We start from the raw sequence: 22,534 nt of genomic DNA, 5'->3' as shown, positions 1-22,534 counted from the left end.
TTCATTCATTTTTTAATTTTTTTTACTTTTTTGAAAAGGTAAATAACATTATATTTTCTAATTATATTAAGTAGAGAGTTAATTTTTTGAATTTTATAGAGAAACATTAATAAAACATTTAAAGTTAGCAAGTAAAAGAGGTTAACTAAAAGTTGAGAAGGAAAATGGATAAATGAGTATAAGTTTAGGGAAACAATGTACTTTCACTGTAAAAAATATTAGTTAAGTCTCAAGAGTCAAGATACAATTACATTTCTCTTCTTTTATTCTAATTAAACGCTTGTCATGCTGGATAAGAAGGGGTTGAACAATTTCAAAAATTAAATAGATAAAATTTACAAGTTGAGGCATAAAATATGTTAAACTGAAATATGAAGATAATATGAATAAAGAACTACAAGTTCAAGAGTTAAAAATAAATTAAGCCAATAATCTATCTTATAATATAAGATAGATTATTGGCTTAATGTTTAGTAATTCAAAATTAATATGAATATAATAATCAAATGAAAAATAGAATAATATATATATAATTTCGGTTCTTCGGGTATAAATTCGGTACTTCGGTTCGGTACGTTCGGTTCAGTTCTCGGTACGGTTATTTATAAAAGATCTAGAACCGTACCAATAAAATTTTCGGTACGGTTCGGTTCAGAGAAAGTCAATGGTCAACAGATATTTTTCGGTCCTGGATATTTTCGGTCCGGTTTTTGGTTCGGTTTTAGATATCCAGGATCCGTGCTCACCCCTATCTTATATACACATTTATGTTTCCTTATAAAAGCCATGATGTTGGATTCCATAAATGACTCCATCCTTAACAATGCCTTTTTCTTTCTTTTTACGTGTTCCCTTTGCTTTCCTTCTCCATGCCATTTATGGAGCTGACCCACTCTTCCATATATGTTCATCCTCTCAAAACTTCGAAACATGTGACCCGTACGAATCCAACCTGAACAAACTTTCTGGCTACATTCACAACAAAGTTTCCAAAAGAGGGTTTGGTTTTGGCTCATCAGGACGGTACCCATATTGAGTATATGGACTTGGTCTCTGTTAAGGAGATGTGTCGTCGTCAAATTGCAGGACTTGCATAGCCGAAGCGAGCAATGAGATTCGCCAGCGTTGTCTTACCAACAAAACAGCATTCATATGGTATGATTATTGCCTTTAAAAGTATTCTGAGAACTCTTTCTTCGGTCAGATTGATAGAACCAGATTTTACATGTGGAACTTGGGAGTTGTAAATAATTAGTCAGCACTTGAGTTCAATCAGATTACTAAAACGTTAATTGCTTCAGCTAACCAATGATAGCTTATGTTTCACCAAAATTGTATAAAACAGGAGAATCAGAGGTTCAAGAAACAAATGTTAGATTTACGGGTTGGTTCGGTGCACTAAAGATTTAAATAGCAGTGTTTGCAAGAAGTGCCTTGATGACATAATTGGTGAATTTGGTAGTTGCTGTCACGACCCGAAATATCGAGCCGCGACCGGCGCTAGGGAATGGGAATTTTCATTTCCAAAACCCGTAGCAAGCCTAAAATGAGTATAAATTTTTCGCGAATAAATTGATAAAACAAAACCATAATCATATACAAAAACATTTTCATGAAAGCCTTTCCATTCTTGACGTACACAAACGTCTAGTTCAAAACCTGAAGCCATTACATAAGAACTTGGGTCTTATAGTGCGATGTCTCACATCCAGCACAACCCGTTCCGCCTTTAACAAACGGTTTAAAAGCGCAGTTTCAAAATCTATCATACATATCAGAGTATAGTTTATATATTCAAAACCGTTTGACAAACCATTACAAGCTTTCTAGGACTCAACTACTGCAGCACTACTGATTCTGTACAAACTCCGAACTTCTGGAACAAGGATAGAAGTCCGTCACACCCTTTACTATGACCCTGAAATGAAACACTATGAGGGGGTCAGTATTTTGGAAAATACTGAGTGAGTTTACGTTTACTAATGGTGTTATATAAAATAACATCGCATCTAAAAAAACATATATATATATGAACATAGTATATATCAAGTATTAGATCCGATTGAAACCTTAATCTTAAACTCATACTATTTCTTATCTGTATCTTACTCATATTGTATCCATTCATATTGTCACAAATCAATTTAATCCAAGTGGTACGGTCCCGAGTTAATTCAACCGAGTTACTCGCTACCACATGGCATAGTTCCGAGATAGTTCAACCGAGTTACTCATGCCACTACTTAATCCCAAGGTGTGAGTCCCGAGATAGTTCAACCGAGTTACTCACTAGATACAGGTCCCGAGATCCCAGATCCACTGAGTTACCTCGTATCTACCAAACATAATCCTCCTCATTCCCAAACATAGTCATCATATAACGAGCCCATATCAAACATTTTTAAATACAACATCTATCGATACTAATTTTATGACTGACCCGGACACTGGTGATCACACAGCCTATTGACGCTCAATAGGTAGCTCGTTTCCTCAGATCACTATACTAGTTTTATTTCATAAAGAATAAATATTTAATAAAAATAATAATTATTATAAATAATAACATTTCATGCGATGCATTTATAATAATAATAAACAAAATGAATAACTTTTATTAATAACAAGCAAAAGTAGACTGTAAACTCACCACTTGCTATCCAAAATCTTCTAGAACTAATGAAGCAATATCGTTCGTCACGTTCCGTGTTCCGTTAGTATTCGCCTCGGAGAATCTACGAAAAATCCGATAATAACTTAAACTTTTAACATTCTAACTATAGCTAATTATCCAAAACATAATTTCTAGCCAACTTCGGCTATCGAAACCGCTAATTTAAAACAGTCCGACCTCTAAACAAACTTGACATTCTTAAAGTTTAGAATGTATCTAAAACATTCGTTTAGGTCTCGGACTGATATTAGCACCCGAAGGTGTCGGAAATTAGCCCCGAAGTTATTTTCTTAAAGCTGATTATAAGTGCAGGGCAGACTGCACAATAAAAGTTTCAGTCCAAAATGAACATTTTAGGTTTCGATTTTGCAGAAACTTATACTTGCAAATATTTAGATAACATCTTTAAGTTTCTGTAACAACAAACGGAACTTAATTTGGAGTTATATAACTCGAGATATAGCCTCCACAACATGGCTGTTTTGCAAAGACAGTTTTCTGCAAAACGTCTTACTCGTTTACGTAAACTTATCTCGTAACTTAAAATCTATCGGAACCTAAGATCTTAGAAATTAATCATACACCATTATCTTAGCCTAGGGGCTAAATGCCTTGACCATTTACCATACCATAGTTCAATTCAATCACTTAACTTGAGACGTCAAGCTATATTCCTTACGCTTACCTCGACCCGTTGCTCGTCGACTTCAAACTAATGCTTCCGCTCTCGTCGCGTAAAGACTTCCCACGCAGCCCCTATGGTGTGAATTCCTCTTCCTAGAAGGGGCAGGGCATGGTTGGTCGAGGGACTTGCCGAACCTAGAAAACAAAACGCACAACGTTTCATTGTCACACTTTCCATTTCTGCTTCAAAATATACATAACTCCTTAATCAATTCAAACACTAATCTTAGTGTAATTTCCGAAACACCCTAGCTTATTCCCTTCCAATTTTCATCCATTAGTTCACCTTAAATTCATCCACCATAATTCAGCCATTATAACACCTAATCAAAGCTTATGATCTTCAATAGTCATCAACATGAATTCATCCAAAATTGTCATAATTCACCTACATATTTATCATCCATTGTTATTCAATTTAATCATCCAAGTTCAAATATTTTTGGCCATGACCTTTCTCTAATATCTCAGCCTTAATTACTCATCATTCATCAAAACATCAAATTCAAAGCTTCTAAACATCAAGAATCATCAAATACATATTCAACCATGAATTCATGAATTTGCCAAAAATGAACAGCCCATTAATCATCAACTTCGTCCAAAATTCCGCCAAAACAAATTGGAATTGATGCTTACCTTGAGTAGAGGATTTATTACCGAATCCATAGCCACCGAAATCATCGAATTTGGTCGAGAAACGAGCTCCGTAGCTCGATTTTACCAAAAACGCTCCATTCTCCTCTTTTCTCTCATTTCTCAAGCTTTCTCTCCTTTTCTCTAATGAAGATGAATAATGAAGGAATATGAGATATGGTAAATCAGGAAGGGAACATCTTCTTTAGTAAGTTTTGGATTAAATTCCATTTTAATCCTTGAAGTTTCCACCTCCTTACTTTTAAATCCATAACTTTTCTTTCGTCCAATTTAGTCCGTCGAACACTAAATCTTTTAGGTCCGACTTACTCCATATTATTTATTTTCAAATAAATAATATTAATCTCATATCTTATTATTTCATTTTCTAATATTTTTATTTTGGCAATTTTTGCCAAAAACGCTCAAATTTCCATTTTGAGCTAACTTGCACTTTTTCGTTCACTATTTCATTTTAATGATTATCGATAACCACTTTATCAATATTATTTTCTTACCTTAATAAAATAGAGTAAAACACAACTCTCTTCGGAGGTTTGTGGTTAAAATTCCACTTTAGTCCTTAAAGTGGTTAATTTGCATTTTAAACTTCTCAATTAACCGTCGTGCTTATCAAAACGATATCCAAAAATTATGAAACTTCTTCCATAATTTCCTAATAATATTTCACGGACCTTGACGTTAAATTAATTAGTTTGGGACTTATACTTTATTTTATTTTAATTACATTAAGTTCTCCTTAGTCCCGCTAATAATCGCTCCGAATAATAATTTTCGCTTAAAAATTATTATTTCGCGATCCAATTAATATACTTGTTCCGAGAATACTTGTCATGTTGATTCTCATTCCCGATCACCTTATCCCAACTCTCTTAATTTCGGACAAGTGGCACGTCCTAATATCTGAAAAGTATCTTAACAGTTTACGGGGTATTACATTCACCCCCCTTATATTAAATTCGTCCTCGAATTTAAACTTTTGCCACTTACTCGAAATAAAAATATATGAGTGACTTCCTTGCATACTCGCTCCTACTTTGCACGTACACCCTTTAATAGAGTGATTTTTCCAAAGAACTTACATCGCCGGAGTATCGTTAGTTTGTAGGTTTCGCATTTTCGTAACAACGATCCCTATTGGTTCCTTTTCTTATAATAGATCCTTGCCCATTTGTACTGTATACTAATCTTTGACTTTATCCATACCTTTGGGATAACTTTATATTCTATCAAACCTGAACTGTACTTTTTCCCTTGGTATTATTTCCTCTATCGTTTTCAACTTGAATATTTGCTTTTGTTATCAAGCTTTTGATTCACTTTACGATGCCTGTTAATCTTCTTTAAAATGGTTACTTTTGTCATACTTTTTTAGTATGATACTTACTAGTTCGTTGATGCCTAATGTCTGTTGTACAAGAGATGACTAATCTCTTCATGCACTTCCTTTGTTCGCGCGTAGCTGCTTCATATATGATTTCTGTATCGATATGACAACAACAGGGGGGATAACAATTGTTATCAAGTTGGGCTCTTCTCCCGTCGTCCACTAATCTCTTGCCTAATAGGCTCGCATCCATTCACTTCTTAGTGCTAACACTCTTCAACTTTTATTTGTCATTCGCTTTGTGATATCGTAAGAGTCATACTACGTTTAATACTAACTTTCCACCAACTTTCCCAAAGTTGTGGTTGCAAATCAATATGGACTCATTCCCATATCAACTTCAAACATTTCTTTGTCCAGCATTTATTATACAAACTTTGACTTACATCTTTCAAGTTATCTTAAATTTGTCTAAAATTTGCTTTTACCTCTCTTTGGCTATTCAATATGCTTATTCAAAAAGTGTCTGTTTACCAAAACAAGTTGACATTCTTATAGTCAACAATGTTGTTCACACCTTTTATTTATACTCCGGGTTGAGATTGATACTCGAAAGTATCAAAACATTGACCCGACAGTTGCCTCCTGGGTTATCGTTGTTTGCTTGCATAGGCTGTTTTTTAAGCCTATGAACTAAGTAGCCTACTAAACCTTACTTGTAATACTTTCAGTATTCTTAGACCTCATCCTCATGTCTACATTTTCCATTTAGAGTCGAACTTATTTCGACATTTCCTTAGTCTCCTTAAGTGTTCACCTATACTTTTCTTGTTGAGTATAGGGTTTATTCCTTCACCTTATCTCAAGTCCTATTCTTTCGTAGATTGCTTATTTTATGATGTGTTGTTACTTAACACATATCTTTTATCCCTAAATTAGAGTCTTTCTTTGTCTTATGTTCTTTAGTTCTTTGTTTCTTTCAATATTCATCATAAACTATCATTCCACAATAGTCATATCGAATCTTTTTCGCTTGTTTCTCGAGACCTTAACCTTATTCTTAACTCTTATTCATTAACTCTTATTCCTTGATGAATCTTTATTCCATTTCAACTTCTCATGAACTTTCGAGCTTATTAAAATTCAACGTCATTTGTTCTTAATGTTTCCTTCCTCCTTTGTATTCCATCATATATTTGTTTACCTTTTCCTCCTTCGCTTTCACTGCGACACTTCAATTATTCATTTACTAACTGTTGTCTTTCTAGTTAGATTCATACGGTCTTTCGTCCAACAGTCTTAGTCGTATTGTATGCTAGTTAGGAATTCCTCTTCCTTCACCACTATTCATGCATTTCATAGCTTCATGAATCTCATGAAGTGGAATGCATACCTGGCATTTCTCGATATGTATCGAGTCCTTATCCACAATATATCTTAGCTCTCGATCTTTTATTTTTAACTATCTATATCAGAGTGGTAATATCTTTTACGAGCGTCCAATGAAATCCTTACCTTTCCTCTACTACGTTTCTTGACTACTTTATACTTCTTGTTTTAATGTACATGTTACTTTCGGATCCTCTAATCTTAGTATATATAGGTCTGGTAACTCCTTTACCAATGTCCGGTGAAGTTCTCACCTTTGTCCTACTTACCTTTCGATCACCTTGTACTTCTTATTCCAATATCTCCAACCTTATCTTTGGTTTAGGGTCGAGGGTTATTCCCTTTTGAATTTGTTGACGGGTTGCACTCTTGATCGTGTGCAAATCCCTCAATCATATTCTTACTGATATCTCGTCTATCAGTAAATTTGTTCGCATACCTAGACCAATTCAATTCCTCTTAACTTCCTTTGTATAGAGGTTGATTTCCTTGTTCCCTTCTTGTTACTTTCCAAGTAGCGTTCTCACTTCCTTTCCTCGATTACCTTAATCGAATGCTTTTAATCCACGCAGGCTCTACAAACCTCTTTAGCACCGATTATCTTAATAGATCTCTTCATAACCTCTATTCATCTACTTCTCCGTTCGTCAATCGCAACGGTTAGTCTCTAGGTAACTGTCTTAGAAATATCATATTCCAAAATCAACCCGATCCAACAGCTTGATCAGAATTTATCAGGGTTTTACTAGCATTAAAGATCACTTACTTTATTTTCTTCCTCTAAGATTTATCGGTCTACATCCTTGTTCTCCTTTAGAGCTTATGTACTCGCGTACCATAAGTTCACACCATCGTGTTCATTATCTATATCGATCACACACATCTTGGTGTTGATGTTCGAAATCATATACTTCGATGTTGTTATCTAACCATCATCGTTATACCTCTTATTCTTGAGGTGACTTACTCCTCTTATACGATCTTCATTTTATAGGCTGTACCTATAAGCTGTAAAGCTATGCTCACTATCAAACTATCTCAATACACTCCTTTATATTTGTTATTGCTCTTTGTTAAAGTTTATATATTGGTGTCACAAGAAATTCCATCTAGTTTTCTTATGTTTTCAAATCGTTTAGACTTTGCCCATCGGCATTTTCAAAATGTTCTCTTTTCAAATCAAATACAATTTCAATAATATTGTTTCAAAACCTTTAGTATAATTGCACATCAGAGTGATGACACCTCTCATCACTAAAGAGTTGCTATTTCAAATTCTTCTAATTGCTCGTATCAGCGAATGCATGATATAGAGTAAAAATTATGGTTTTATATCAAAATATTTATACATATATGCTGATACTGCAATATGTTTTTCATGCTTCCTATGGCATACTATATGTTGGGACCGTGCACAATTATACTTTCAAAAGAAATCTTAAATCTTTATTTCTTTTGTAAATACCATAAGTCAACTCAGATCGGAACTTCTGTAACATTTTATCTTTTCTTTATTATGGCTTTTCATTAATCTTATTGGTGTGTCCTTTCTTTTCTTGTTCTCTATATATTCATCATCTACTTATCAAGCTATGTTCAGGGGATAGCTTAGTTTATTCGTGCATATTGGACATTTTGTAGAGTATGTCGAACTCTTGCAATATATGTTCAATGTATATTCTCTATGTTCTTCGGCCTTTCTAAGGAATATCTCAAGTTATGCACCTAGGTTCACAATCTTCCTAGTGCATCATCTTATTCGATGACGATCTATCTCTTATACTATACTTCTTTACTATAATGGTTGCCTTACTGGCCAAACCATAGCTATTATAAGCAATATAATAGCACTCATCATATGCATCGTACCGGGGCGCTTGACTAAATTCGTCTCAGATGACTTTTAGTCATTGCCATTGGATTGAACCGTCTATTTTGTTCAAGAATATCCAACTGGCATTCGGGTGATCGTATCCTTCCTCGACAATAGAAGAACGGTCGAATGGATTTACCTTGGTATATGGGAGGCACATCCTCTCCATTGGTTATAGCGTGTGATTGAGCCTCATCTTGCCCAGACATGGTGAAAAATGAACAATTCGATGTGAGAGTCCATTTCTCACAAGTCCTTCTCCGTATGCACATTGCGTATGCATACTCTAGCATAAATAAAACACGCGTCCTCATCGTAAACACATATTCCATATAGAACAACCAACATTTCACGAAACAATCGGATTATACGGACTGGCATCCTATCGAGGAGAGTTAGAAGTTTGAACACAACAAGGACTTATCAATGACAAGACTCAAATTCTATAGCTGCAGTAGTTCCTAGGTCACTTAATGACAGATTACCTAGGGTCAGATAGACATTAATCACAGACTGGCAGTAGTATCAACCTGCCTCAAACCATATTAGCAGTGGTAACTGGACCAACTGCTCTGATAACACCTTTGTCAAGACCCGAAATATCGAGCCGCGACCGGCGCTAGGGAATGGGAATTTTCATTTCCAAAACCCGTAGCAAGCCTAAAATGAGTATAAATTTTTCGCAAATAAATTGATAAAACAAAACCATAATCATATACAAAAACATTTTCATGAAAGCCTTTCCATTCTTGACGTACACAAACGTCTAGTTCAAAACCTGAAGCCATTACATAGGAACTTGGGTCTTATAGTGCGATGTCTCACATCCAGCACAGCCCGTTCCGCCTTTAACAAACGGTTTAAAAGCGCAGTTTCAAAATCTATCATACATATCAGAGTATAGTTTATATATTCAAAACCGTTTGACAAACCATTACAAGCTTTCTAGGACTCAACTACTGCAGCACTACTGATTCTGTACAAACTCCGAACTTCTGGAACAAGGATAGAAGTCCGTCACACCCTTTACTATGACCCTGAAATGAAACACTATGAGGGGGTCAGTATTTTGGAAAATACTGAGTGAGTTTACGTTTACTAATGGTGTTATATAAAATAACATCGCATCTAAAAAAACATATATATATATGAACATAGTATATATCAAGTATTAGATCCGATTGAAACCTTAATCTTAAACTCATACTATTTCTTATCTGTATCTTACTCATATTGTATCCATTCATATTGTCACAAATCAATTTAATCCAAGTGGTACGGTCCCGAGATAGTTCAACCGAGTTACTCGCTACCACATGGCATAGTCCCGAGATAGTTCAACCGAGTTACTCATGCCACTACTTAATCCCAACGTGTGAGTCCCGAGATAGTTCAACCGAGTTACTCACTAGATACAGGTCCCGAGATCCCAGATCCACTGAGTTACCTCGTATCTACCAAACATAATCCTCCTCATTCCTAAGCATAGTCATCATATAACGAGCTCATATCAAACATTTTTAAATACAACATCAATCGATACTAATTCTATGCCTGACCCGGACACTGGTGATCACACAGCCTATTGACGCTCAATAGGTAGCTCGTTTCCTCTGATCACTATACTAGTTTTATTTCATAAAGAATAAATATTTAATAAAAATAATAATTATTATAAATTATAACATTTCATGCGATGCATTTATAATAATAATAAACAAAATGAATAACTTTTATTAATAACAAGCAAAAGTAGACTGTAAACTCACCACTTGCTATCCAAAATCTTCTAGAACTAATGAAGCAATATCGTTCGTCACTTAAAATCTATCGGAACCTAAGATCTTAGAAATTAATCATACACCATTATCTTAGCCTAGGGGCTAAATGCCTTGACCATTTACCATACCATAGTTCAATTCAATCACTTAACTTGAGACATCAAGCTATATTCCTTAAGCTTACCTCGACCCGTTGCTCGTCGACTTCAAACTAATGCTTCCGCTCTCGTCGCGTAAAGACTTCCCACGCAGCCCCTATGGTGTGCATTCCTCTGCCTAGAAGGGGCAGGGCATGGTTGGTCGAGGGACTTTCCGAACCTAGAAAACAAAATGCACAACGTTTCATTTGTCACACTTTCCATTTCCGCTTCAAAATATACATAACTCCTTAATCAATTCAAACACTAATCTTAGTGTAATTGCCGAAACACCCTAGCTTATTCCCTTCCAATTTTCATCCATTAGTTCACCTTAAATTCATCCACCATAATTCATCCATTATAACTGATAGGAGTATTTTACTCCTATTTAGAGTGTCGTTTCCGCATGCTTTTATTATGTTTTATCACGGTTTTATGGTATTCCGAATGCCTTATTACGTGTTTTAGTATTTCAGGTACTTAGGAGCATTGCGGAAGCATTTTGGTGCAAAAGTTGGAAAAGTCGACAAAAGAGATGCGAAAGCTCATTTACAAGTCTGAAAAGCCGACCCCGCTGCACTAATTGGAAAATTGGAACCGGCTAGAAGCTTCAAATGAATTTGTATTCTTTATAAAAGTTGAAGTAGACGTCCTAAGCTTTCCAACGGTTCAAGAATCGACTCAATCGGACATTTCTGCACCGAGTTACGAAGGTTTGAAGATCGCGATCCAGAGCAGAAAAAGACAGCTCGAATCGAGCTCCTCATTTAACCAAGGGAGCTCGATTCGAGCATGGGCTTGCTGGAAGGGGGATTTCTGATTTCAAAATGCAACAAGGCTTGATTCTAATTGCTTCTTTGGGCCAAACACTCTTGTAGTTGATGTTTTTATTTCCTCTTTTGTCTAGTACTATATAAACAACATTATCTCCAAATTAGGGAGAGAATTCATAGACAACATTTTACATAATTTAGTTCTCTTTGTAGTTGTCTCTTTTAGTTAGGAGTATAATAGTTTTAGGGTTTTGTGCCTCCATCTTTTCCACCATTGTTGTGGTGTTGGAGCTTTATGATTTGTGTTGAACAAGAGTTATCTATTAATACAAGTCTTTATTGTTGATTCAATTCTTCCAAGTAAGTATTTATTCAATATGATTTCCATTTGCTTAGTAGTTATTAGTGATGTTTAGCATGTTTGGCTAAACCCCCATGTTTGGGGGTTGATATGAACTCTTAAATGTTGCTTTGAATGGATTTGTATGTATGGCTTGAATAACATGTTTTAATCATTGTTCTTAATGCTTGTTTTAGATTGATCTCCTAAAGCATGATTAGTGTTTGTTTAATGCATTGAGAGATGGTTAAATAGATAGACATATGTGATTAGAAGTCTAAGTCATAACACTGTGAGAGCGGGTTAGGGATTAGGTAGCCGTTGAGTTGCATTAACCATTGCTTGTTGTTTAATTGATTAGGTTTAGTATCACGAGAGTGAGTTAAGCTTTAATTGGTTGCTCGATAGGTGGTTTTATTGTTCTTTGAGGCTCGAGAGAGCGGGAGCGATGCTTTAGAAACAACTCGGTTCTTGTTGAATGCCATGATGTTCATTTCCGTTTGTTGCAATGTTAATTAGCTAGTATCAACCCTCAAACACTTTAATCTTATTGTCTTCAATCCTCTTATCATTTAGTTGTTGATTGTTGTTTACTTTTATAGTTGAATAGTTGATTGATTAAGTTTAATTTCTGTAGTTGTTAATCGAAAAACCAATCACTCGTTTGCTATCCGAATTGGAGTTCAAAATCATATTTCATTCTCATTAAACCTCTCATCCCTGTGGGTTCGACAACCCGGACTTTTAGTCCACTCTATTACAAGTTGGTGAGTAAAATGACCAACAAGTTTTTGGCGCCGTTGCCGGGGATGAGGTTGCGTTTAATTGATTGAAAGTATTTTGAAATTCGGTCGAGTTAGCCTTATTTTCTGTTTTTACTTTTTTTATTGTTGTTAGTTTGTGTTTTCGTGAATTACGCTTGGTGTTCTTGTTTGTGGTTGCGTAGGAAATCTTGGACTTCATTGGTTTACCCTCAAATATTCTTTTTTGATGGAAATTATGGTCGGAAAGGAGTAATGGCTTGGAATCAAAGTTATTTGCCGTATCAAAACATTAAGTACGATTGTGATATTTGTGGGAATTTTAGTCATACCGGAGCCGAGTGTCCTACACTCTATAATTGGAATGACCATGTCAATTATGTGGGTGATCAATGGAAAGTTAATGACCCGTATTCCGGCATGTATGATCCCGGGTGGGACAACCCTACAAACTATGGTTGGGACAACAATTGGGAGAACCTCAATGAAAACTTTAACTTCAATTCAAGTTATCACCCATATCAAAACCAATGGGACCTCAATTCCAATTTTGGCAATGAACCACAACAATCACATGGTTTTCAACAAGATGAAATGTTTGATGAATCTAGCAAAATCGACAAGATCATGGAATTGTTAGATAGAATGGAGGTACATCATGAAATTCAATCTACACATCTTCATAACCTAGAGATACAAGTTGCTCGGTTAGCTAGTGATTTGCAAGAGACAAACCAAGAAGGATTACTAGCCGCAATTGAAACTACTCCAACATAACACGTTATGGCCATAGATTTGAAAGATGATGGTGCTTTAGTAGAACATCCTCACACAATGGTTTACATAGAGATCGAAAGAGAAAAGTGTGAGGATGTTGAACTTGAAGCTCCAATTTCGAAGCCACTTACTTGTCCCAAGAACTTAATTGATGAAAGTGGGGAGAAATTTGGTATTACGGTACTCTACGAGGAATTCAACAAATCTTTTGATTATAAGGATCCATTCTTGGAGGAGTTTTATTCTGAGTATGACGGAAATAATATCAAATATATGAAGATGCTTCATACTCCTCATGTTCTTTGTTATAGAGTACAAGCATACTCTATATTATTGGAGTTGTATTTGAAGGAGCCAACAAGGAAAAGGAAGGAGAAGATGCTACCAAGACGGCTCCCGCATGTTAGGTTGCATTTTTAACAGCCTTACGCGAAGAGTCTAGCTTTGGACTCCAACTAAAGCGCACTCGGGAGGCAATCCCGAGAGGTTTGATTTCTTTTCATGTCATTTATCTTTTGTTATTTATTTTTTAGTGTTTCATTTAGGTTATTTTGCGTTGATTGAAAAAGATTTGATTCTCTAACCCAAACTCATACAATTTTCATATATTTTTAATTTCTTAGCATTGAGGACATTGCATCGAAATGTGTGAGGAGGGTTGGAAAAATTGAATGTAGTTGCGTATGATTGTTTGTTTTTAACGTTGTTTTCCTTTGTTTATTTGTAGTTTGTTTGTGTGCTTTTGATGTTTTCTTAGGAGAATTTTGGTCAAATCTTTGAGCATACCCCTTAGCTTAATTTTGTAGCATGTTAGCTTAAGTTGATCAAGTACTTGCATTATATCAAATGTCATGTTCTAATTAATGAATAGTTGAATGGTGCTTCTTGTTTTAACAATTGTTGTTGATGCTTGCTTAGTGAAATGCCAATTATATGACATAGGTTGATAAGATTAGGGTGAAGTCACTTGTTAGCAACTTTTGACCCTAAATGCATGATCAATGAGCTTGATGCGGAAATATGATGTGTATGTAGTAAAATTGTTGAATCCTAGGAAATTGGGCATACGTGGCATGATTGTTGTAGTTCTAGCATTGGTAAAAACACACCTAATTCTTGAATTTTCGAGCCTATATTTTTTGTTGTGTTTTGCATGTTTTAGTCCTAGAATTTGCTCCTATGTCCGGGCAAAATTGCATTGTTGAGTTTTTTTTGGCAATTAGGTGATAATGGCAATTAGGATTACACACTTCTTCAACCCACTCAAAAAGCCTACCCTTTTACCTTTAGATAACACAATTTGAGCCTTCCACAATTTTCACACAAATCAACCTTTTTAAAATTTACCTTTTTTGATGAATCAATGGAGTTGTGAGCTTAAGCTACAATAAGAAATGCCTTAGAAAAGAAAAACAAGAAAAAGAAAACAAAAGAAAAAGAGAAAAATTGAAGAAAAGAAAAGAAGGAAAAAGAATAAATAAAGGCATGAAAAAAGCTCTCATTTGTTAAAAAGTTCACTTGTATGTAAATTTCCAAGCTAGACCAAGTAAAAAAGAGTGCATTTGTTATTCAAGTCAAGTTTTTAGCCAAATCTATCTTTTTACCTACCCATAACCCTTAGCCCCATTACAACCCTTAAAAGTCCATTTGATAATTGCCGGAAACCGAACTAAGTAGTGGAGTCCGGACTTTGAGCAAGCCTATGGTGACTATTGCATGTGTTCTTTGTACACCCTTTGTTATCTTGAGCGAGTGAAATCTAGTGAGGTATACGCCATTGCTCGAAGTAGAACATTTATGTCATGTTGTGCCCAACATATCTTGAATCCGATTTGTATACACGTCCCGTATAAGATAGCGAGTTGTATTGTTGAATGGGTTGATAAGCATGTTTCCGTGATTGTAATCTTGATAATATCAACTTATGTTGTTGAATGGGTTGAGGTTATTAGCTAGCATGCGTCCCCGAGTAAGATTCATTTCTTGCTTGAGGACAAGCAAGGGTTTGTGTGAGGAGGTTTGATAGGAGTATTTTACTCCTATTTAGAGTGTCGTTTCCGCATGTTTTTATTATGTTTTATCACGGTTTTATGGTATTCCGAATGCCTTATTACGTGTTTTAGTATTTCAGGTACTTAGGAGCATTGCGGAAGCATTTTGGTGCAAAAGTTGGAAAAGTCGACAAAAGAGATGCAAAAGCTCATTTACAAGTCTGAAAAGCCGACCCCGCTGCACTAATTGGAAAATTGGAACCGGTTAGAAGCTTCAAATGAATTCGTGTTCTTCATAAAAGTTGAATTAGACGTTCTAAGCTTTCCAACGGTTCAAGAATCGACTCAATCAGACATTTCTACACCGAGTTACGAAGGTTTGAAGATCGCGATCCAGAGTAGAAAAAGACAGCTCGAATCGAGCTCCTCATTTAACCAAGGGAGCTCGATTCGAGCATGGGCTTGCTGGAAGGGGGATTTCTGATTTCAAAATGCAACAAGGCTTGATTCTAATTGCTTCTTTGGGCCAAACACTCTTGTAGTTGATGTTTTTATTTCCTCTTTTGTCTAGTACTATATAAACAACATTATCTCCAAATTAGGGAGAGAATTCATAGACAACATTTTACATAATTTAGTTCTCTTTGTAGTTGTCTCTTTTAGTTAGGAGTATAATAGTTTTAGGGTTTTGTGCCTCCATCTTTTCCACCATTGTTGTGGTGTTGGAGCTTTATGATTTGTGTTGAACAAGAGTTATCTATTAATACAAGTCTTTGTTGTTGATTCAATTCTTCCAAGTATGTATTTATTCAATATGATTTCCATTTGCTTAGTAGTTATTAGTGATGTTTAGCATGTTTGGCTAAACCCCCATGTTTGGGGGTTGATATGAACTCTTAAATGTTGCTTTGAATGGATTTGTATGTATGGCTTGAATAACATGTTTTAATCATTGTTCTTAATGCTTGTTTTAGATTGATCTCCTAAAGCATGATTAGTGTTTGTTTAATGCATCGAGAGATGGTTAAATAGATAGACATATGTGATTAGAAGTCTAAGTCATAACACCGTGAGAGCGGTTTAGGGATTAGGTAGCCGTTGAGTTAAATTAATCATTGCTTGTTGTTTAATTGATTAGGTTTAGTATCACGAGAGTGAGTTAAGCTTTAATTGGTTGCTCGATAGGTTGTTTTATTGTTCTTTGAGGCTCGAGAGAGCGGGAGCGATGCTTTATAAACAACTCGGTTCTTGTTGAATGCCATGATGTTCATTTCCGTTTGTTGCAATGTTAATTAGCTAGTATCAACCCTCAAACACTTTAATCTTATTGTCTTCAATCCTCTTATCATTTAGTTGTTGATTGTTGTTTACTTTTATAGTTGAATAGTTGATTGCTTAAGTTTAATTTCCGTAGTTGTTAATCGAAAAACCAATCACTCGTTTGCTATCCGAATTGGTGTTCAAAATCATATTTCATTCTCATTAAACCTCTCATCCCTGTGGGTTCGACAACCCGAACTTTTATTCCACTCTATTACAAGTTGGTGAGTAAAATGACCAACAATAACACCTAATCAAAGCTTATGATCTTCAATAGTCATCAACATGAATTCATCCAAAATTGTCATAATTCACCTACATATTTATCATCCATTGTTATTCAATTTAATCATCCAAGTTCAAATATTTTTGGCCATGACATTTCTCTAATATCTCAGCCTTAATTACTCATCATTCATCCATCAAAACATCAAATTCAAAGCTTCTAAACATCAAGAATCATCAAATACATATTCAACCATGAATTCATAAATTTGCCAAAAATGAACAGCCCATTAATCATCAACTTCGTCCAAAATTCCGCCAAAACAAACTGGAATTGATGCTTACCTTGAGTAGAGGATTTAGTACCGAATCCATAGCCACCGAAATCATCGAATTTGGTCGAGAAACGAGCTCCGTAGCTCGATTTTACCAAAAACGCTCCATTCTCCTCTTTTCTCTCATTTCTCAAGTTTTCTCTCCTTTTCTCTAACGAAGATGAATAATGAAGTATTATGAGATATGGTAAAAATCAGGAAATCAACATCTTCTTTAGTAAGTTTTGGATTAAATTCCATTTTAATCCTTGAAGTTGCCACCTCCTTACTTTTAAATCCATAACTTTTCTTTTGTCCAATTTAATCCGTCGAACACTAAATCTTTTAGGTCCGACTAACTCCATATTGTTTATTTTAAAATAAATAATATTAATCTCATATCTTATTATTTCATTTTCTAATATTTTTATTTTGTCAATTTTTGCCAAAAACGCTCAAATTTCCATTTTGAGCTAACTTGCACTTTTTCGTTCACTATTTCATTTTAATGATTATCGATAACCACTTATCGATATTATTTTCTTACCTTAATAAAATAGAGTAAAACACAATTCCCTTCGGAGGTTTGTGGTTAAAATTCCACTTTAGTCCTTAAAGTGGTTAATTTGCATTTTAAACGTCTCAATTAACCGTCGTGCTTATCAAAACGATATCCAAAAATTATGAAACTTCTTCCATAATTTCCTAATAATATTTCACGGACCTTGGCGTTAAATTAATTAGCTTGAGACTTATACTTTATTTTATTTTAATTACATTAAGTTCTCCTTAGTCCCGCTAATAATCGCTCCGAATAATAATTTTTGCTTAAAAATTATTATTTCGCGATCCAATTAATATACTTGTTCCGAGAATACTTGTCATGTTGATTCTCATTCCCGATTACCTTATCCCAACTTTCTTAATTTCGGACAAGTGGCACGTCCTAATATCTGAAAAGTATCTTAACAGTTTACGGGGTATTACAGTTTCTGTGCTGGACAAGTAGGTGGTAGGGTTGTGAGTGGAAGTTGTAATTTTAGGTATTAGATTTATCCGTTTGTCAATGTTTAAAGGAGAGATTTTTAGGTAAACTCAGTGCACCGCATATCCTGTGACTAGCCTATCACATTATAACACGTCATTAAAATAGTGGTATTATCGTAATTTTGTTTATTATTTTTTTCAATTTTGAATAGTAATATTAACGATAATGTCATTATTTTAATGACGTGTCATAATGTGATAGGTTTAGTTTATAGATGACGTGGTAAATTGAGTATACCTAAAAGTATCTCTGATTAAAGAGCTTTTAAAGTATTGAAATTATATATGCACCTTATGTAAAATAAATAAAATCATTATTTTAAAAAGTATGATCAAATTATGTTTCCGTGGTTTGTTAATTAAAACTTATCCACGAACAAAAAAATTTGAATCATCAATTAATCACAAAAGGAATACAAAACATATATAGAACACTTGTAATTGATCTAATTCTCAACAAAAGAATATTATGAACAATTATGATACTATCACATCTGCCACACTCACTCCAATTACTATAAAGTATGAGTATCTATAGAGTACAGTGATAACATTAATGGAGATATACAAAACCATTGATTGAATAGATGAATAAGATACAAAGAAATAGAGGCTAATAATAGAAAATAGAAGCCTAAAATCCTAAAATATCATAATAAAATAACATAGGAAGTCTTTATATAGACAAAGCTAAGCAATAATAAAAAGAAAGTATCTTATACTTGGCTACTATCCCAAGTCATATACTTGACCACTACTCCAAGTCTTATCTTGGTCATTACTCCAATAGCATATAAATTATGCTAACATCCCCCCTCAAACTCATGATGCGATAGCAATAAGCATCGAGAGTTTGTCAGTCAAAAAACGAAAGCGTGAAGAGGACAATGATTTAGTAAACAAATCTGCAAGCTGTAAGGAGAAAGAGACAAATGGCAATGTTAATGTGCCATTCTGAAGATGATGGTGAGTAATATGACAGTCAATCTCAATATGCTTGGTCCTTTCGCGAAAAACCGAGTTATAAGCAATCTGGATAGCACTCTTATTATCACAGTGCAAGGGAGTTGGTCGCCGCAAAGAAACGCCCATATCAGCAAACAACCATCGCAGCCAGACGATTTCACAAGTAGTAGAAGCCATAGCACGGTATTCGGCCTCTGTTGAAGACCGAGATATAACATCCTGCTTTTTACTTTTCCAAGAGATAAGAGAATCACCCAAAAAAATACAAAATCCAGTAGTGGATTTGCGGTCAGTAAGATCACCAACCAAATCAGCATCAAAGTAAGCACATAACTCCAATGATGAAGTAGAGGAAAGCGAAAGAGTCTGAAACTGAGTGCCACATATCTCAAGATGCGAATAACAGCAGCCCAATGAACTGTAGTAGGAGAAGTAACAAACTGACTGACTTTGTGAACAACATAGGCAATATCAGGGCGAGTGATAGTGAGATAAACCAAACTTCTAACAACCGTTCTATAAAGACACAGATCTGACAGTGGAGACCTATCAGAAATAGAGTACCGAGCATTGAGCTCAATTGGAGTATCAATAGTCTTGTTATCCGAGAGGCGAGCACGCTAAAAAATATCAGAAATATACTTAGATTGAGAAATAAGATACCCTTTTGGAGAAGAAGCAACTTCAATACCCAAGAAGTAACGAAGGGGACCCAAGTCTTTCATAGCAAAACTTCGAGTCAGCTAAGACTTTAACAAGCTAATACCAACAACATCATCACCTGTAATAATCATATCATCAACATAAAAAGAAAGACAAATTCGACCAGACGAGGTACACTTGACAAACAAAGCAGAATCATGGTTACTTGGGCAAAAACCAAGAGAAGTAATAACAGTAGAGAATTTCTCAAACCAGGCATGGGGAGCCTGTTTGAGACCATAAAGAGCCTTCCTAAGTTTGCAAACTTCACGAGGTTGGTGATCAATACCAAGAGGACGAACCATATAGACTTCTTCATGAAGGTCGCCATTCAGAAAGGCATTTTCAACATCCATTTGAGTGATATCCCAACGACGAACAGAAGCAACCGCAATAAGAGTTCTAATTGTAGTCATTTTTGCAACAGGAGCAAAAGTCTCCTCGTAATCCATACCATATTACTGAGAATAACCCTTAGCAACCAAGCGAGCTTTATATCTTTTAATAGATCCATCAGCTTTAGTTTTAATTTTATAGACCCAACGAGAACCAATAGCACGTTTTCCTGCAGGAAGAGACACTAAATCCCAAGTATGGGTTTGGTGAAGAGCAATTAGCTCCTTAGCCATATCACGCTGCCAAAGAGGATCAAGAACTGCCTCGTTGAAAGAAGAAGGCTAAGAAAGACAATGAATAGAAGCAAGGAATGAAGATAATGAACTAGAAAGACAAGAATAAGCAAAATCAGGTTGTTTAGTAGACTTACGATTTCGTACCGGATAACGGTGTTCAGTAGTATTCGCTGTCTCAGAAGATGATTGGGTAGTGACTGTAGTTGAGGGGCCAGTAGGAGAGTCAGGATGGCCAGCACGAGATATCTCATCATTATCAGCAGTAAGGATCAATGTGAATAAGATCAGGCATAGATATATTGTGAGAACGATCGGGAATTGTAAAATAAAGATTATGTTCAAGAAAGACAACATGACGAGAAAACATATAACTTATGACTGACTGGATCAAAACAACGATACCCCTTTTGTCCTACACCATAACCAAGAAAAACACATATAGCAGACAATGAAGTTAACTTACTCCGCTGAACATGAGGAAGAAGAACAAAACATGTAGAACCAAAAAACACGAAGAGAAGAATAATCTGGAAGGCAACCATACAATCTCTCTTAAGGAGATAAGCCAGAATTATGAGAAGTATGAATTCTATTAATTAAATAAACAAAAGTAAGAGCTGCCTCCCCCCAAAATTCACTAGGACCACTAGGAGACAATAAAAATGACCCAGCAGTCTCAAGAATATGCATATGTTTTCTTTCAACAACCCTATTTTGTTCAGGAGTATCAGTGCAAGAAGTTTGGTAAATCTTGCCACCTAAAACAAGAAGTTCCTTAAAAGCATGAGAAGTATATTCGCCCCCCAAATCACATCTAAAACATTTAATAACAGCTGCATATTGAGTTTTTACAAGAGAGCGAAACTCATTATAAATGTCAAAAAATTCAGAGCGACGTTTCATAAGATAAATCCAATAATAACGAGTGCAGTCATCAATAAAAGAGACATAATAACGAGAGCCCCCTTTGTAGGAACATGAGAGGGTCCCCAAACATAAGATGAATGAGATCAAAAGGTGCAACAGAAAAAGAATTAATTTTAGGAAAAGGCAAAGCAGAGAACTTTGCAAGTTTACAGCCACTGCAATCAGAAATATCATGAGTTTTCAAATCTCCTAAAACTCTTGTAGACGCTAAAAATTGTAATCGAGATCTAGAGACATGACCAAGGCGAGAATGCCACAAATAAAACACAGAAGAAGACTGACTCAAACGAAAGACGAAACATCCACACTAGGAACAGCAGCCGAAATCTTAGGAGTTTTGAGCTGATCCAATATATAAAGTCCTCCTTCCCTATGGCTGGTTCCAGTCACTTCATGAGACTTTGGTCCCAAGGGCCGGCTGAGACCTGGATACACGCGAAAATGCGTTCGCACTGGAATAAGGCAACAAAATTTTTAAGTTATCACATCAGACCTTCCATAATCAGCAGAATATTGCATTTACACTCAAGAGAGTGATCTTTCTTGACTTGCACACAAAGAAGTGGGCTTTGACAAAAGCTCATTAAGGGAAGAAGCTATGCTCTTTTGGAAACAAGGCAAGTTAAAGATTGGTCCACTCAAAATGAATATGGAAGGACTTGATCATTACTCCACTTTCAAAGGAAAGAAGATATTCTCAACTTGATTATGATTCAAGTTTCATATGGAAAGATGATATCTTTGCCTTGAACTCCACTCCAAGTGACTATATAAATAGACCCCATTTGTGTAGAGAAAATAGATCACTTAGTATAGACTTAGGTTTAGCCACTACAAATACTCTTTTTGTATAAATTATTTCTATCTTTTATTTCTCATGTACTCAAGGTATAACTTATCCATTGTTATAATTCATATGACAATAGGTAACTAAACCTTTAGTTCGAAGGTTGATATGAACGTTTATTTATATAATTGATTGGCCTTGGATATTTTGGTGATTATCCGTGTTTCAGTTATTAAACTTAATGCTTGGATTAAATTGAGAAATTGATTCATGATACATGTTTAGTTAACTAATTGAGAAATTGTTAATTAAATAAATCTAAATAATCGGAAACTTAAAGGACAACGCCACGAGAGTGGGTTGGAATTTAAGTAATCTTGAGTTTGCTTCATAATCATAATTTAGTTGGTTAATTGGTTTTTAATAACACGAGAGTGAGTTAATTAT

The 22,534-nt window shown here is 35.2% G+C and overlaps 1 protein-coding gene and 1 pseudogene across 1 annotated transcript; one reads left to right on the top strand and one right to left on the bottom strand.

Moving 5' to 3' along the window:
• The first annotated feature begins 805 nt into the window (after positions 1-805).
• LOC126657070 (cysteine-rich repeat secretory protein 38-like) lies at positions 806-18,100 on the top strand (annotated as a pseudogene).
• A 2,099-nt stretch (positions 18,101-20,199) lies between these two features.
• On the bottom strand, positions 20,200-21,884 carry LOC126657069 (uncharacterized). The gene is made up of 7 exons (XM_050351692.1): positions 21,794-21,884; positions 21,596-21,752; positions 21,330-21,455; positions 20,980-21,187; positions 20,757-20,840; positions 20,518-20,619; positions 20,200-20,418 (listed from the first exon to the last, which is right to left on the bottom strand). Exons 1-7 carry the CDS (start codon positions 21,882-21,884, stop codon positions 20,200-20,202), a joined length of 987 nt encoding a protein of 328 aa, XP_050207649.1.
• Positions 21,885-22,534: the final 650 nt, after the last annotated feature.

Source organism: Mercurialis annua, linkage group LG7 (assembly GCF_937616625.2).
Source record: "Mercurialis annua linkage group LG7, ddMerAnnu1.2, whole genome shotgun sequence".
NCBI lineage: Eukaryota > Viridiplantae > Streptophyta > Magnoliopsida > Malpighiales > Euphorbiaceae > Mercurialis > Mercurialis annua.
Note: the sequence above shows the minus strand (reverse complement) of the source record. Positions and strands in the feature narration are given on the sequence as shown.